Source organism: Centruroides vittatus, unplaced genomic scaffold (assembly GCF_030686945.1).
Source record: "Centruroides vittatus isolate TY-2023 unplaced genomic scaffold, ASM3068694v2 contig_883, whole genome shotgun sequence".
NCBI classification, from domain to species: Eukaryota; Metazoa; Arthropoda; class Arachnida; order Scorpiones; family Buthidae; genus Centruroides; species Centruroides vittatus.
The window spans coordinates 730,318-749,161 of NW_027122575.1; the positions used below are offsets into that span (position 1 = coordinate 730,318).

At 32.5% G+C, this 18,844-nt stretch overlaps 1 protein-coding gene across 1 annotated transcript in view; it reads left to right on the forward strand.

The window, feature by feature from the left end:
• LOC136983544 (endoribonuclease Dicer-like) overlaps positions 1–18,844 on the forward strand; it is a 73,753-nt gene that overhangs the window by 22,359 nt on the left and 32,550 nt on the right. Inside the window, 2 exon segments of the mRNA XM_067280304.1 lie at positions 2,381–3,738; positions 18,270–18,418. Coding sequence (XP_067136405.1) covers positions 2,381–3,738; positions 18,270–18,418 — 1,507 coding nt within the window.

The window sequence follows — 18,844 nt, forward strand, 5'->3', positions numbered from 1 at the left end:
TTTATTAATACAAAATACATATATTATAAATTTAATTTTTAAAAATGTATTTTATGATAAAATAAAGTGAAACGTTTTTATTAAAAAATCTTAAGAAAAACAAATGATATTTCAAAGTTTTGAATCTCTTACATTTTTCAGAAAAAAGTACGAGTATCCATCTTTAATTGTTTGGACTTTTTTCTTTCATTAAGAATTTCAAAATATGGTCAAATGAATGCGATGATGCTCCTTTTTATATTTGCACTTCGCTCCTAATCATTGTCTAACTCACAAAGTTCATTTGTCAAACTTTCCATAGTTGAAATGATATGCTAACCCAACATAGAGCTACGGACAAGCGGAGATGCTGATTGGTCAACCACCGGCTGTCGTAGCACATATATAAGGTCAGTTTGGGGGAAAATTGAAGTTGGTTTTGTCTCACTAACAATAGCTTGTGATTGCCGGAAGTGCTACTGTGTCTTAAGGTGTTTTTCTGAATGAACTGATACGGGATATGAACTATTCGCATTCATTGGCGCTTTGGATTCGGATGTCATTTATTGGACTATTAGGTTTAATAACTTTACTTGTGGGTACCTAAATGTTTAGTATTTTAATATTTATTTAATGCAAATGTATACATACTCAATAATATTAAACAGAGAAAATAAATTATTCAATAAAAATCTTTGTTTTAACGAATGTACAATGTTGCGGCTCAGTATATATATCAACACTGAAACGAAAATCAGTCTAGCATAAGGAAAATAGGGGAACTACACCATGAAATGGCAAATTGTGCAGTGGCATTATTGTGAATTGGCGTAAATTGAGTCGGCGTAAATCGAGGGATACCTGTGTGTGTGTGTATATATATATATAGGGTCTTGCTTGTTTGTCTCTGTCAGTCCATTCGTCTTGTCTAGTTCGTCATTGTGTTCATTTGCTTTTGCGCTGTCTGTCTAGCTGTTAAGTAGTATTAAGATTAAGATTCACAGTCAAGTTCAGTTTTATTAGTATTAAGTAGATATAAGTCTTTCTGCTAACAGCTACTGCCACTTGGCACTAACTTCTACACTTAGCTATTCATGGCGACACTCAATTATTGGTGTTTGCTACACTCAGGTTTTCTTTTAGACCCTTTGGGAAACTACAGCCTTGCAGCATAAAAACTGCACACTAACATCAACATCAAACATAATGGGTACTGTAGTCTTATGTATGCCCTTCAGAGGAATCCCACCTTTCTCTACTGTCTATCTCCCCTCCCTTCCCCTTCCCTTTCCCTTACTCTCTTTTCTGCTGGCTAAACACTTTGTGTACGGCCAATGTCTTTCTTGTATATATGTATTTATTTGTTTTGTTTTATTTCTCTTAGCAATTCATGTTATATATAATTATGAAATAAGTGAAATAAAAAACATGGAATATTTGGATGTCATCTTTTAAGATAATGTACCGCCAGTTTTCAATTCTATATGAAATACTGAATTGAAAATGTAGAAAAATTTTTTATAGGAGAATGTTTGAGAAAAATGGCTTTGACAATTTATTGAGTACGTGGTGCACTTGTTCAAGATTCAACTTAACAAATGTTGCTGTATGCTATTTTTACTGTCAAGTGTTTTGAAAATATTATTAATATTATTATATTATTTGATGTGTTTGTAGATGCTGTTGATGATATGTTTTTTTCTGTATCATTCGTACTCTTAGTTTCTATTATAGTGCCAATATGCATCAATTGAGAGTATACAGACATGATTCTTGTGTTGGGTGCATGTGGCAGCAATGCTTCTGCTGCAGTTAATTATTACAAAGATCAATAATTCTAATCACTAACATCCTGATAGGAGAATTAATTCAGACAGCAGAATGAACTTACACAGAACACTGTTCTTTAAACCACCTTGTCAACATGGTGGTTGCATTCAACAAATTAACTTGATTAATTTGACTTGTTTCAGTTAATTTGAATATTAGTAGAAATAATGTATATAAAATCTGTTGAGTTGAATCTTGATCAAGGGCATGCATATACACTAAGTTTTCAAAGCCATTTTTCTTGGAAACGAAGCTTTGTATGAAAAAATTTTATTCTATATTTTTGATTCTATATATATGATACCCTATGACTTGGTATCCCTACTAAGGTGCGATTCCCTATATATGATACCCTATGACTTTATACCCTTTATGACCCTATGACCATGATACCCTATATCACTTTTATATGTAATATTAATTTATATGAAATATTATAAGAAAATGAAATGAATAATAATAAAAATTTATTATAATGAAAATAATTATTATTAATATAATTAAAATACTATAATGAAAATTTATTATAATTAATTAAAAAATTTTGTTAATAATATTTTTTTTTGAACAGTTCCTCTTGTTAATCAGCAAGCTGAAGTTATAAGAAAACACATAGATCTTAATGTAGGTGAATATTTTGGAGAGAAACATATATATTTTAGTAAAGATCAATGGTCACAAGAATTTGAAAAAAATAATATACTTGTCATGGTAGCTGAAGTGTTTAGACTAATAATACATCATGCTTTATTACCAATGAGCAAGATTAATCTGATTGTAGTTGATGAGTGTCACAGAGCTGTGAAGAATCATCCATACAGGGAAGCACTGAAATGTTTAAATGTTTGTGATCCTCGTAATCGACCTCGTATTTTTGGACTAACAGCTCCTCTTATAAATGGCAAATGTAAGCCACATCAGTTAGAAGGCAAAATTGAAAATTTAGAAAGAACTATGTGTAGCTCTGTAGCTACTCCCGAAGATATTTTGTCATTAAAAGAATTTGGAACTGATCCAATTGAAATTATAAAAGAATATCAATATTTTCAAAGTCCTCATGAAATATTTAATACAATAGTTAAGCTTTTGAATGAAATTATTGATCAATTTTCTAAACACACTAATAGTGACGATCTATTAGATGAAGATATAACATTTTTCACACAGCCAAGAAAAGCTGTTTCCAGTGTGGCTGCTGTTTTTTCATCATTAGGTCTTTGGTGTGGCTTATGTTCTACTAAAATTATACTTTCTGAAGTCCAAAAACTTTTAAAAAAAAATTTAAATAATAATAATAATGAAGAACTAATTAAAGTAGAAAATGTATTATTATTTGTGGATAAAAAATGTAATGAAGCAATGCAAGAAAATAATTTGAAAAACCTTTATTGCTGTGTTTCACCACAACTTTTGTTACTTATTGAAATTTTAGAAGAAACTGCAAAATGTTATGACACATCTGCCAATGGGCAAGAGCATAGTTTAAAAGAACAATATGCTTTTAGTGGAATTATATTTGTAAAACAACGCATATTTGCATATACAGTATGTGAGTGGCTTAAAGAAGTAAGCAAGAATGATCCAAAATATTCATTTATAAAACCAAATTATATTGTTGGACATGGCATACAACAAAGAATGCATTTCTCAGTAGCTACTTCAATGTCATATAAAAAACAACAAGCTGCAATAAAAGATTTTCGACAGAAGAATTTTAATTTTCTAATAGCCACTTCTGTTATTGAAGAAGGTTTGGATATTCCCAAATGTAATTTAGTAATACGTTTTGATTTACCTGAAGATTTTCGGGCTTATGTTCAAAGTAAAGGAAGAGCCAGAGCTAAGGAAGCCAAGTATATCTTAATGACATCATATGATGAGAAAGGAAAGCTTTTGAAAAATTTGAGAGATTTCAAATTGATTGAAAATGTAAATATATTTTCAGATTGTTTTACTTTTACCTGATTATTATTTATTTTATAGTAGATAGATTTAAAAAATTTTTCTTAAAATTATATTTAAATTAATGTTAACAAGTTTATTATCTACCTCTCCAGAAATTTTAAAATTTACACTTTACTGTTTTCTTCATGACCAAATGAATACAGTATCTTTCTTAATCCTATATACTATAATTTTGTGTGGCTATATATTTAGTTTCCTTCCCTGACAAGGAAACTAAGTACACTCAAACCTGTTTTTGTGCGGTCTTTTTTTGTGCAATTTTTTATACGTGCAATGTGTTTTGTGCAATTATTTTTGTGCAGTATACCAATTTGATTGAAATTCATATACTGCACACAAAAAATCACACAAAACAAATCGCACAAATAAAAAATCGCACAAAAATAGACCGCACAAAAACAGGTTTGAGTGTGTATATTCTGCAGAAAAGAACAGAAATAAAATCTTTATATGCTAATAACCAATTTATTCAATATGAAATTACATATAAAAAAACTGCAGTGAATATAATAGGACAAATTTAGTTCTGATCACTATGAACAGTTCATTAAACACAATCAGGTGATTGCAGAGACAGAATTTACATTAAATGATGATTAACATTAACAGTTGAATGATTAACATTTAACGTGCTCAAGACTGAGCAGGTTAAATGTCTTGAGCAGGTTAAATACCATTACATAATGGTTCTGATGTTTTTTAAGTCTCCAAATTTTTTCAAAAATTTTTACCGACATGAAAAAATTTTATTGCGATTTTAATCAACCTTTAATGACGCATGATTAACGCTTAATTGTTTTTTATGAGATTTTTTAAAATCAAATTTCATTTATCTTCCTAAAGTTCTAGTGCACGGATTTTACTTTGGTAAAGTTATTTAAAGCTACTTTCTGATGTCAAAAATGACATCTAATAGTTTTTTCATTTTTTTAATTAATAAATTTTATTATATATACATTTAATTAAGTCGGGGGTTGGAAATCGCAATAAAAAGTGTAATTTTTGAAAAATATTTAGAAATATACGGCCAGCTACTGTAGTATTCACCCTACTTTAGACCCTTCCCCTCCTGAGGCTTCTATGGAAATGTCCCCAGGTTTTTTTTTTGGTTTCTTAAATCATCATCTCCGGGTGAGACTAAGTTATGAGGTAACAACCCTAATCAATTCATAACAAAACAATTGAAAGGCAAGTATAATCTTAAATGAATATTTTACATTTATATGATATTATTAGTTAATATTTTTAACATTTAAATAATATCAAAGTATAACTACAACAACAACAACTACTACAACAACAACTACAACAACTACAACTACAACAACAACAACTACTACTACTACTACTACTACTACTACTACTACTACTGTTAACAAGGTCTGCGTTCATAGGTTAGGTAGAGGCTCATGTTTGAAAAATAGGCCACAGTCTTCCTTGGCTACCAGTTGCAAAAGTGGCCCAAGCATAGCTAGGCCTACTACAATGCCCTCAACAGATGTGAGGAACCAACCTAGCCTTGGTGTTTCTGTGGCAGTTCATCCACAGACTACAAAGGCTGGAAAACCATGCCAATGGATAAAATGGGCAATAGAAATGAACGAGTGTATCATCCGTACTTATTACACCATCACAAAACTCGAAACAAACATGACAGCATACAGACAACAACTACACCATAGATTCACACAACAGTATCCTCACCTCACTGTCACCGAACAAAGGGTTGTTGATCAAAAAAGAACAATTATATACAACAACCTTATCCCACAAACAACACTTGAACTTATCAAACAACAGGTTGCTGATCAAATACATCAACAGACAGAAACATCTAACATTAAGGTGTGTTTCAAATTTATACGGACACGAAAAAATTAAAGTGAAACACAAATTTGCTGCATTAAGTGACAAATGTTTTATTAAAAATAATATGGATTTACATGTTTCTACACTGCAAAAGAAGAATTTTAATCAAACATTAACATTTTGTCACTGAAAATAATGTTTATGAAACTCTTATACAAAAAAACTGTTACATATTTATCCGGACAGGCACTCATTTTATGACTTAAACAGAATATTGTTTAGTTTCAAGCATTGAAATATGCAAATTAGCTTACATATCTAATTGTAATACAAATTCTTTATGTTGTTCAACGTTCTAAAATGGGTAGAACAAAGAATTTATCTGATTATGAAAAAGGGAAGATTGATGCCTATAAATCACAAGGCAAGTCAATAAGAGAAATTGCAGCATATTTAAATCGTCCAAAATCAACTGTTGGTGATTATTTATCAAAAAGACGTGGCAAGGATGTATCAAAATTCAAGACAGGTCCAAAACCCAAGCTTACTCTTCGAGATTGTAGACAAATCATCAAGGTTTGCTCCACAAAACAAACATCAGTAAGAAAAATAAAAAAAGAATTAGACTTGCCTTGTAGCAGCACAACAGTGTGGAGAGTTTTAAATACATCTCCAATGTTAAAATTCAGAAAAAAAGCCGTAATGCCACCACTTTCATTAAAGCACAAAAGTGACAGACTTGATTGAGCACAAAAACACATGACATGGACCGAAGAATGGATTGACGTTTTGTTCAGTGATGAAAAAAAATTCAACTTAGATGGTCCAGACGGTTGGAAGTATTATTGGCACGATTTAAGAACCGAAAAACAAATATTTTCAAAACGCCAAATGGGTGGGGGATCAATAATGGTGTGGGGTGCGTTTGGATTCAACGGAACCACAGATTTAGCATTTATAACTCAAAGAATGAATTCAAAGAAGTATCAAGGCATGCTTGAAGATCATTTATTGGAAGCTGGACCAAATATTTGTGGACCAAATTGGATCTTTCAACAAGACAATGCCCCTGTGCATGCCTCTAAATCAACAAAAATGTGGTTTAAACGTAAAAATATTAATCTGATGACGTGGCCTGCTATAAGCCCTGACCTGAATCCGATGGAAAATCTTTGGGGGATGATGGTTCGTACAGTTTATGCCAATGGAAAGCAGTTTTCCACAATTCATGATTTGAAGGCAGCAATTTCAGATGCTTGGGATAAACTTAAGATTGAATTCCTTCAGAATCTAATTGAAACAATGCCTAATCGAGTATTTAATGTAATTAAGTTAAATGGTGGTTACATTGGCCATTAAATTGTAAGAAAACTTTGCAATTTGAAACCTGTCCAGATAAATATGTAACAGTTTTTTTGTATAAGAGTTTCATAAACATTATTTTCAGTGACAAAATGTTAATGTTTGATTAAAATTCTTTTTTTGCAGTGTAGAAACATGTAAATCCATATTATTTTTAATAAAACATTTGTCACTTAATGCAGCAAATTTGTGTTTCACTTTAATTTTTTCATGTCCGTATAAATTTGAAACACACCTTAATGAAGATCACATTAACTTGTCAGGATAATCCAGCAACAAGCATTGATAATAGCACACATACAACAACTACCACTAATGATACTACAGACACTTCCTCATCCACCACTGATAACATAGACAAGGATTTAGTTAATACGCTCTCACTTATATTTCAGGAAACATTCACTAAATATACAGGCAGAGATCCCACACAAAGACCACAATTACCAAAAATCAACACGTCAAAGGTAGTGGGAAAAACACTAAATTATGTAAACACTCACTCACTCACTACCACACTACATTCATTTAATTTCTACACTCTCAGACATTTATACATTAGTTTATGCTGGGGCAGTCATAGTAGTGACACACCATGGACTAAAAATACAATTGCAGACAGATACACACCAAACACAATTCTATCACAAGCCTGCCTGGCAGAGAAGAATAGAAACACAAATAAATGACATTAGACAGCAATTAGGCAGGCTGACACAATACACTAAAAACAACATAACACCCAAATTAAAGAAACAACTCAAAAACATTTTCAAGAAAATCAAAACACACACAAAACACGAACATCACAACACACACATTACAGAATACATCAACACACTAAAACAAAAACTCACGGCCAAAGTACGTAGACTCAAACGACACAAAACATGTTCAAAACTAATTGTTCCATTGGAATTCTCAAATAGTTCAAGATGCAAGATGTATGTCCCTCACTGTTATTTTGGCACAATGGAAACAATTGTCCCATTTCAATCAAAGATGTCCCTTTGTCGATCCACCATCTTCTGGTTCATCTTGGGGGATCCTACTAACTTCTCATTATCTAATCTTCCAGACAAGTGCAAAAGCAAGAGAGAGCACACAATGTGAAAGTTTGTTAATTAATACTTCCTGCGCTCCAGAAGTAGGCCTCTTGCAGGTGCAACTACCCCAGACCAATCAAAGGCTCCAATCGTGCACCCAAGTAAAGGTGACACCAGGACAAAAAAGGGGAGGCTCACGTGACCATACACCATACAACTTATACACCATACAAAAATAAAACCCAATACAGAATACAAGAACATTAAGTACATATCAAAGATATAAAAAATAATATATAATACATGGTTGCATAGCACTACAATATAGAACTCTCCTTAATGATTTTAATTACTTATTTGTGTATAATAATTATCTATTGGCAACTGTCTGATGAAAATTTTTGATGCGATACATTTACAGATTAAACTGCTTGCTTAATTAAATATTAAATTGATATTAAACTTTTAGAAAAATTCAAAATACATTAGTTATAATCAAGTATTTTTAAAAATTGTATAATACATATGTTTGCTAATATAAAACCTAACATATGTACAATTTTTAAAAATACTTGATTATATAAATTTCATTTAATGTGTGTTGAGTAAATAAAAACTGTATTGCACTTTTTGTGAAATAAACACTGACTTTGGTTTATTAAGTACAGTACACTATGAAGAATAGGTATTGTAAAATTTTTTATAAAATATGAAAATTTCATATTAAAATATCTAAGTAATGCAATGAATTCTGAGATGAAAGTTTTTCAAACAAAATTTTTGAAATAAAATGAAAACACATCAAAAAATCTTAATTATTTAAAAATTAATTTTGTTTTTTATGATGGTTCACTCTATCAAATTATTCCTGAAAAGGACGTTTTGTTATAGTCCTAAAATATAGTAGAGTCCTAGAAACTTGACATTTTGTATAACTTGTGTCATTCAAGAAAAAATTTACATGTAAGCTAATTTTTATTTCTATAAATTAACATTAGGGTCAAATAAGTTATCATTCTTCACTGACGACACTTCATAATAGCATCAATTTCACATGTTAACAAAGAATATAAACTTTTACTAATTGCCGCTGCAAAACACCATGTCACCAATGTTGCTAAGATCTCAAAAGTAGCCACTGAATACAGTAGGTGATCAGTTAACAAACAGTTCAGTTAATGAACAAATTAGATAATGAACACTTTCACGAAAGATTTTTATGATCGGACAATGAACACTTGTTTGGATAACGAACACTTCACTGAACAAACATAAAAAGAAGCGACGGAAAATGACAAATACTGATTGATTTTCCCTTGTCTTCAGGTAAGAATTTGAAGCCTTTTGGAGCGTGGGAGATGTCAACATTGATGCTCAACTCGATACTGATCAGATAGTGTTTCCCCAAACTTTGAAACTCTCCATTGTAATTCTAGCTTTTTGTTTACTTTTCTGACAAATAAGTTTTTTATAGTCTTTGCAAGACTGTCAGGCATCAGTTTTTATTTTCTAAAGATGAGAGTTTAACTGTCAAATCAGATATTTGTTAACGTTTTAACATTAAAATTTCGAATTACATTTGGGCCTTACATTTACATAATTCTTTTGTGCGCTAGTTTATTTCTGTTCTCTGAATTTTTGTGAGTGCTTTTCTGAACTTTTTATTTCAAAAGGAAATTGATACTATTATGGAGCCTAAAAAGAGTGGAGTGTCAAGAACTGTGCTCATCATATAAACTAAGCAAGAAATAACAGCCAAAGTAGAGAGTGAGCAGAAGATGTCTGATGTTGCTAGACAGTATGGCTTGAACAGGTTTACAGTAGGCACAATCTTGGCTAAGAAAGATATAATCAAGAAGACTCAAGGAGCTAAAGGAGTAACGAAAATCACATCTGAGAAACAAAGATGTTCCATGAAAAAATGGAGAGATTGCTTTTAATTTGGATAAAAGAAAGGGAAATGAAAAGAGATGTAACTAGTATGACTATCATTCAAGAGAAAGCTAGAGAAATATTCGAAGAACTGAAGAAACAAACTCCACATTTGTCACATGAGGAGATAGAATTCAAAGCTACCACTGGATGGTTTGCAAAGTTTAGAAGGAGAACTGGCATTAAACATGTGGTAATTCATGGTGAGTCTGCTAGTGCAGATAAAGAAGAAGCTGAGAAGTTCTGTCTCAAATTTGAAGAATTCATTAAAAAAGAAGGATATTGTCCACAACAAATTTTTAATTGTGATGAAACTAGTTTATTTTAGAAGCGCATGCCGAACCATACCTACATTATGAAAGAAGAGAAAAATATTCCTGGGCATAAACCCATGAAAGACCGTTTGATGTTACTTTTAGGAGCTAATATATGAGCATAATGCTAGCGGTGATATGAAGCCAAATAGTTTATTACGACAATAGTGGAAACTTCTGCTAAAAACTGGTGACAAACTTCTGCCGGCCATCTAGTGGTTCAAGGAGATAACTACATTTCGCTCCATTTGTACTGCATGTATAAGGAGACATTTTTGGGTATTAATATAAAGTTTTAAACATTTTTATATCTCATAATAATTAGAATGGCCAGAAGAGGGGTTATTTGTGTTATGTATGGCTGCTTTAATTATAAGACAGTGATTGCAAGTTGTTTTACAGATTCCCTAAAAACAAACAAGCGTAAGTAAATTAATAATTAGATTTTTTTTATTTATATCAACATTCCTCCTTTAAAATATTGTTATCATTCAACGTATGTGTTTATATTGATTTTCAGATGCACTCAGTGGGTTATTAAGAGCAGATGGTCCGATTTAGACAAGATTTTGAAAACGAAAGTGCCAGAATATTTAAATAGAAATTATGTCCTGTGTTCCAACCATTTTACGGAAAAAGATTATCTTCAGAAATATCAACAGTATTTCAAAACAATTTTAATATATTTTTGTTACAGAGCCCATATGGAATTAAAACTAAGTTAATTAATTATTTCTTAAAGAATGCAAATATTAAAGGTGTTTGTGACAATTGTATTAAATTGTTGGCAGATGAACATTTCAAAGTCCTTATTAAAGCATATGTGACCAAAAATAATGATTCATCTGAAAGTTTTCTGAGAACAAAAAATGCTAAATTAAAGATTTCACATATGTAATAACTGTATTATTCATGACCTGTATGATCAAACTGTGCACATAATACATTTTGGTGTTCAATGTGTTTTAATTTAATGTAAAAACTTTTGTTTTAAAAAATTTGTTTCAATTTAATAAAATTAAATTTAAACCTCAGATTTTAATTTAAAAAAGCTGACTCTTATTGCATTTGATTTGTTTTATTGGTATTATTCCTTCCTTTAAATCACTATCCATCCATGTTACCTACTAAATTTATAATTCATATTTTAAGATGATAAAATATAGACAAAAAGATGCAAAAATGCAATGAAATAAATATTTTATCAAGTTTTGTTAGACTTTACATAGTCTGTGGTGTTAGTGTTCTCCTTGAACCGCTAGATGTCACTAGTTTGCGCTGTCGCCACTACAGTACATGCTAATTCATGAGAGTTTCCACTATTGTCGTATAAGTTATTTGATGAAGCTTATCCTGCTTCTTGTCTATCACTCTGAGAACCCTAAAGCATTCAAAACAAATTCCATAATTAAAGAAAAACTGCCAGTAATGTCGAGATTGAATAAAAGGGCATGGATCACGCAGGCTCTTTTCAAAGAATGGCTGTTTGAAGTTTGTACTCCAAGCATCAAGGATTACCTTCAGACCAATGAATTGCCATTAAAAGCACTGTTGCTATTGGATAATGCACCAGGACACCCAAAAGACCTTGAAGATAATTTGCTGGAAGACTTTCCTATTGGAATCAACAATTGCGATGTTTTGTAGATGTTCTTCTGATGTAATAAAAGGTTGGTGGCGTTGGTGACCCCTTGGGGAAGGTGACCTCATTTCACTCTCCCCCTTTCCAGTGCTGACCTTTTGTGAGTCAAGATTACACACAGTCTTGACTCACAGAAGATCAGCACTGGAAAGGGGGAGAGTGAAATGAGGTCACCTTCCCCAAGGGGTCAACAACGTCACCAGCGTTTTATTACATCAGAAGAACATCTCCCGTGAGTCAAGACTGTGTGTAATCTTTGTGCACTATTTGTTCTTTTGTTACATAACCGGTTACGCTAGTCCAACTGCATTTTTACCAATCTTTCCGATAAGCGCCAAGTCTAACAGGTTATGTGCCTAGCTACGGCAACAAATAATTAAGCATAAGGAAAAGATAAAGGTAAATTCAAAGAATAATATAAACTAAATAAATTTATGTAAGAAGAGTATTTGGCGTGAACAAAAGACTTCACAATGGCGGATAAAAGTTACGTTGCCATCACTAAATTGAACAACAACAATTATCACATTTGGAAATATAAGATGGAATTGCTGTTGATAAAAGACGAGTTATGGGACGTAATACAAAAGGAAATACCCTCAGATTCTGACTCATCTTGGTTAACAAAGGACGGAAAGGCATGCGCCATGTTTGGCCTCCTGATGGAAGACAATCAACTGCCATTAGTAAGAAAGGAAACTACAGCTAAAGCAACTTGGGAAGCCATAAGGAAACACCATGTTAAGTCTACACTATTAAATAAAGTTTACCTATTGAAGAAAATTTGCAATTTAAAACTAGAAGAAAACGGCGACATGGAGATACACTTGGCCAACATGGAGGAAATGGTTGATCGTCTTACGGCACTGGGAGAAACTCTAGCTGAGAAATTAAAGATAGCATTATTACTTAGTAGCTTGCCAGACAGCTATAGCACTTTAATAACAGCACTAGAGACTCGTCCAGAAGAAGATTTAACTCAGGAGTTAGTACGTAATAAATTAATCGAAGAACACTCAAGAAGAAAGACCTCATCAAATGAAGAATGTGAAGCGGATAAAGCATTTAAAGTGGGAGCACACCCAGTAACTCAGAAAAGGAATTTGCTCAAAAGTTGTTATTTTTGCAAAAAGCAGGGACATGTAAAGAAAGAATGTAGGAAATATGCAACATGGAAAGAAAAACATCCAAATCAGATCAACAAAATTTATGCGGAAAGTGATGAACAACACCCGGATAAAGGAATCCTATGTATGTTTTAAGACAGGAACACAAAACGAGATTCATCAATGGTACGTAGACTTGGGAGCTTTGTCACATATGTGTTGCGAGAAGTATTTATTCACAACCATTAATAGTAAACATAGAGAGAGAGTAATACTAGCCAATGGTCAAGCCCTATACACTGAAGGTAAAGGCAATGTAATGATAACCTGCATGGATGAAAATAACGAACGACGTCGAATATATATGAAAGACGTGCTATATGTGCCACACCTTAAAGGAAATTTAATCTCAGTCAGAAGACTAACGACATTAGGGTTTACCATAAAATTTGAAGGGAACATTTGCTCTATCCAGAAAAACGGAGTAACAGTAGCATCGGCAACAGCAAACACATGTTTGTATGAGCTTGATAAATCACATAAAGCGCTTACAGTGGTTAATGATATGAAGGAATGCATCCATTTATGGCATAGAAGATTAGGGCACCGTGACATGAACTCCATAATTTCGATGCAGAATAAACAATTGGCTACAGGAATAAATATTCAGAAATGTCGCATATTCAAACCTTGTGAGTATTGCATCGAGGCCAAGATGACTACTAAAAGTTTTCCAAGGAAATCGGAAACCAAAACCTATCAATTACTTGAATTAATACACACTGATGTATGCGGACCAATGCAAACAGCAACACCGAGAGGCAACAAATACATTTTAACCATGATAGATGATTACAGTAGGTACACCGAAATATATCTTCTTAAACATAAAAGTGAAGTACCCGATAAAATAAAGGAATATGTTAAATATGTACAAACAAAATTTGGAAGAACTCCTCAACGAATCAGATCGGACAGAGGAGGTGAATTTTCAAGTACCAACTTAAAGACGTTCTTTAAAAATGAAGGTATTCTATGGGAAACTACGGCACCTTATTCCCCGCAACAAAATGGAGTAGCAGAAAGGAAGAATAGATACCTGACAGAAATGACAAGATGCATGTTAATTGATGCTCGATTACCGAACAAATACTGGGGAGAAGCGGTGAATAGTGCAAATTACCTACAGAATAGATTAATTACTAAAGCGAGTGAAACAACTCCGTTCGAAAAATGGCATGGAAAGAAGCCAAACCTCTCGCATATAAGAATTTTTGGATGCTCAGCCTATGTTATTAAACCTAAAGATCGAAAGAAACTAGAACCTAAAGCCACAAAACTAATTTTTGTAGGATACGAGAGAGCATCGAAAGCTTATCGATTAATTGACACGAAAACTGATAAGATAACAATAAGCAGAAATGTTCACTTTCTGGAAAACGTCAAGCACAGAGACTCCGAAATCGATATACACGATGATAATGAAAATTCGAAACAAGTTACAATTGTTGATAACACGAATTTAAAAGAAGAATGCGAAACGAAAACAAGGGAACAAGAAATGGAAGAATCTGGCATACATTTAAGGAGATCGGAAAGAACTACTAAGGGAGTACCTCCTATAAGGTTAATTGAAACAATAAATTTATCAGTGACAGAGGATGCAGTAGAACCGAGAGAATATAGCGAGGCAATCGCAGGCAAACATTCCAAAGAATGGAGCGAAGCCATGAATCAGGAAATAGCAGCCATGAAAAATAACGGCACATGGAAAATTACGAAATTACCTCCAGGTAAAACTGCAGTAGGAAGCAGATGGGTATATAAAATTAAGAGAGACGAAAACAATAAAGTTAACCGTTTTAAGGCTCGTTTAGTCGCTCAAGGATACACACAAAAGTATGGCTTCGACTACGATGACGTATATGCCCCCGTGATCAAAACTGCCACCCTTCGAACACTCCTAACTATAGCCGGAATTAAGAACATGAAAGTTAAGCATTATGACATCGAAACGGCTTACTTAAATGGAGACTTATCACACGAGGTATACATGAAACAACCTGAAGGATACGAAGAAGGATCACCGGACATGGTTTGCAAATTATTGAAAAATATATATGGCTTGAAACAAGGAGCGAATGAATGGAATAAAAAATTCAATGAAACATTGCTATCTAAGGGATTTAGAAGAAGCGTGGCCGATCCCTGTCTTTACACCAGAGGCCATAAAAGATGTTTGTATTTAGCAATTCATGTAGATGACGTAATAGCAATGGCCACAGACGAACATACGTTAACCGAATTTGAAACCGAAATGAAGGATATGTTTAAAATCAAGAATTTAGGTGACTTAAAATATTATCTGGGAATACAATTTGAAAGAGACGAGAACGGAATATTTTCACTCCACCAAGAAAGATATATCGAAAATAAATTGCGAGAATTTAACTTATCCGATTCAAGACCGTCTAATATTCCTATGGATACAGGATACTTAAGAAGAAATGAAATGCCTGATACGTTCAAAAACAACAATGTATACAGAAGTGCTATTGGATCTTTATTATATCTAGCGACTAACTCGCGTCCAGATATTGCGATAAGTACATCGATATTAGCGAGAAAAGTAACAAAACCTTCGGAAAGTGATTGGGTGGAAGTAAAAAGAATCTTTCGTTATCTGAATTCGACAAAAAGAAGAAACTTAAATTAGGAAATATCGACGAAGAATTAGAACTTAAATGTTATGTAGACGCCGACTGGGGAGGCGATCGTATAGACCGCAAATCGAACACAGGATATTTGCTCTTGCTAAAAGGAAGTCCTATCCATTGGGTCAGTAAAAAGCAACAGTGTGTAGCACTTTCGTCCACCGAAGCGGAGTATGTAGCCTTGGCAGAAGCTACTCAAGAAACTGTATGGATGAAACGACTTCTAGAAGAAATAAATCTACCGATTACGACACCTATCAAAATATTCGAGGACAATCAAAGTTGTATACGACTTTTAGAATTAGGAAAAGCACAACAACGCACGAAACATATCGACACAAAATACCATTTTGTACGCGATTTAAAGAATTCGGGAGAAATTACTGTAATTTATTGTCCGAGTGAACGGATGACGGCCGACTTGTTAACAAAGCCGCTAGACGCGAATAAGGTTAATAAATTTACTCGCGATATCGGATTGTATTAACGATCAATCGTTGAGGGGGTGTGTTGGAATCAACGATCGCGATGTTTTGTAGATGTTCTGACATAATAAAAGGTTGGTGGCATTGTTGACCCCTCGGGGAAGGTGACCTCATTTCACTCTCCCCTTTCCAGCGCTGACCTTCCGTGAGTCAAGACTGTGTGTAATCTTTGTGCACTCTTTGTTCTTTTGTTACATAACCGGTTACGCTAGTCCAACTGCCTTTTTACCAATCTTTCCGATAAGCGCCAAGTCTAACATTTCCCTGGCTGACAGTTCAGTTTCCTCCTTCAAATACCACTTCGTCGATTCAACCAATGAATCAAGAGGTTATTGCAGGTTTCAAGAAATTGTACATTCGAGCACGGTTTCATCGGTGTTTCGAAGTATGCCAGTTATCCTCAATGATCACATTATCAAATTTTTCTTTCCAAAACGTTTTTATTCTTGAATCTATAAGGCTCATTCAAAAGGCATGGACAGAAGTCACTCAATGATAGTTGAATTCTGCTTGGCGAAAGCTGTGTCCCTCCTGCATTCAGGGAGAGAGAGAGATGTCCCTGAAATTATGATAACTGCTAGAGATCTGGAATTGGAGGTGAATAAAGATGACATTGAAGAGCTCATAATGGAATCTGAAACTGATCTGACGACAGAAGAACTCCAAGAACGCTTAAGTGAAGAACACTAAGAAACTCAGCGAGATGTGTTTTATATATTCTGAAAAAGAATATGATCAATGCCAACATCTGCTATTAAAGATCATTTTGAAGAAGTGGGAGGATGTCAAAACAACAGTCTTAGAATGGCATCCAAACCAACTTGATGTTAATAGGCTTGGGGATCTCTACGATGACAATGCTATTAATTATTTCGGAAAAATCCTGAAGAAGAGAGAAAAGCAATCAACATTGGACAGATTCTTTAACCCCTACAAACAGAAAAAACATGACTAATACATATATACACAGTCTTGCATTTTTATTATTATTACATATAAATAAATGTAGTGAGAAAGTATATATTTTTTATTTTTTGGAGTTTCCAGAACAAATTAATCAAATTTCCATAAAAACCGATAAATCGATATGGTAATTCCCATAAAAACCAATTATAGATATGGTAAATCGATAATTGGTTAACAAACAATTTGGATAATGAACAAAGTCTTGGAACGGATTATGTTCGTTAACCGATCACCCACTGTATCTAATAGTTTTTAATTATAAAAATGGTTAGATCACCACACCAAAATATTATCCATTAAAACAAGAAATAACTACTGTATCAGCATTAAACAGTTATTATCAACACAAGCACTTTTGACATTGATAAAATGTCATCCAGACAAAGAACATAACTTTGAAATATTAAAATTTTATAAAAAAACAAAAAAAGAACATTAAATATTTGAAAATGGTATACATATTTTTGAATGCCATATTAAATATTCAAAAAGAAATTCAAATTTTCTAAGTTAAATTTAAACCAAAATAGGCACAAGAACGGCATGCGCATAGAAATAAATTGGATAAAAGAATAAGATAAACATTTACATGATGACAGTATAATCAAAATGCTTTAAACAAGTATTATGTTGCCATGGTATTATCTATTTGCCATAATTCTGAATTTAATAAGGGTTTATAAATATTTCTTATTATTTTATCTAATTTTATTATTTCATACTAATTTATCTCTGTGCATGCCATTCTCATGCTTATGTTGGTTTATTTTCTTGTTCATCCATTTTCTCCACTGTTGTTTCATGAGCTGGATTTTTGGTTGTGTGAGTGTTTTGACTAATTTTGATTATATTTAGAATATGTAATTAAAATTTTGTTAGTATAATATTAATTTATAAAATGTATAATTTCTAATAATACAACTTATATTGTTATAATTTTCATTCACAATTAAATTTCCACATATATACTTTATTCCATTGCCCTGCAATTTTTTGTTTTGTTTCTTCATAAATAAATAATCATAAATCTTTTATTCTAAATTATAAAAATATGTAGATGAAGAACATTAAAGATGATGATATTTTGCACAAGATATTAATGAAGTCTAATTTTTAAAGATACTCATGAAATATTGCCACCAAAGAACAGAAACATCAGAAGATATGCCTTATCCAATAGACGATGATATATTACCTCCATACATGCCTGTAAAGAAAGATGGAGCACCGCGCATCACTATGACCTCAGCCATATCTTTGATAAATTGGTAAATTTAATGAGTAGATAATTTTTAATATAATAATAATTACATTAAATCAAAATTATTCAAGTACTGATCTATAAATATATATATCTAATTTTAATATAATGAATTAAAATTTTTTTACATGTACAGTATATTTCTGCAGATAAGATGATAGTTGAATCATAAAAAAAAGGCTCCCAAAATCCGGGGTCATCTTATACGACAGGTACAAAAAAAATTAGATTGAAATTTATAAAAATTAAAACCAATATAAAAAAACAGACAAACCATAATTATTTACAAATAGAGAATAGGGAATGTTCACAAAATAGAATAGCCCATATGAAGTTTTTGTGAGTAGTCAAGGTCATTACCCGAATGCCCAAATAAGTGCAAACGTTTGCAAAAGTAGCAAGGCAGAAAATAAAATTTGTTCATTTGAAAAAT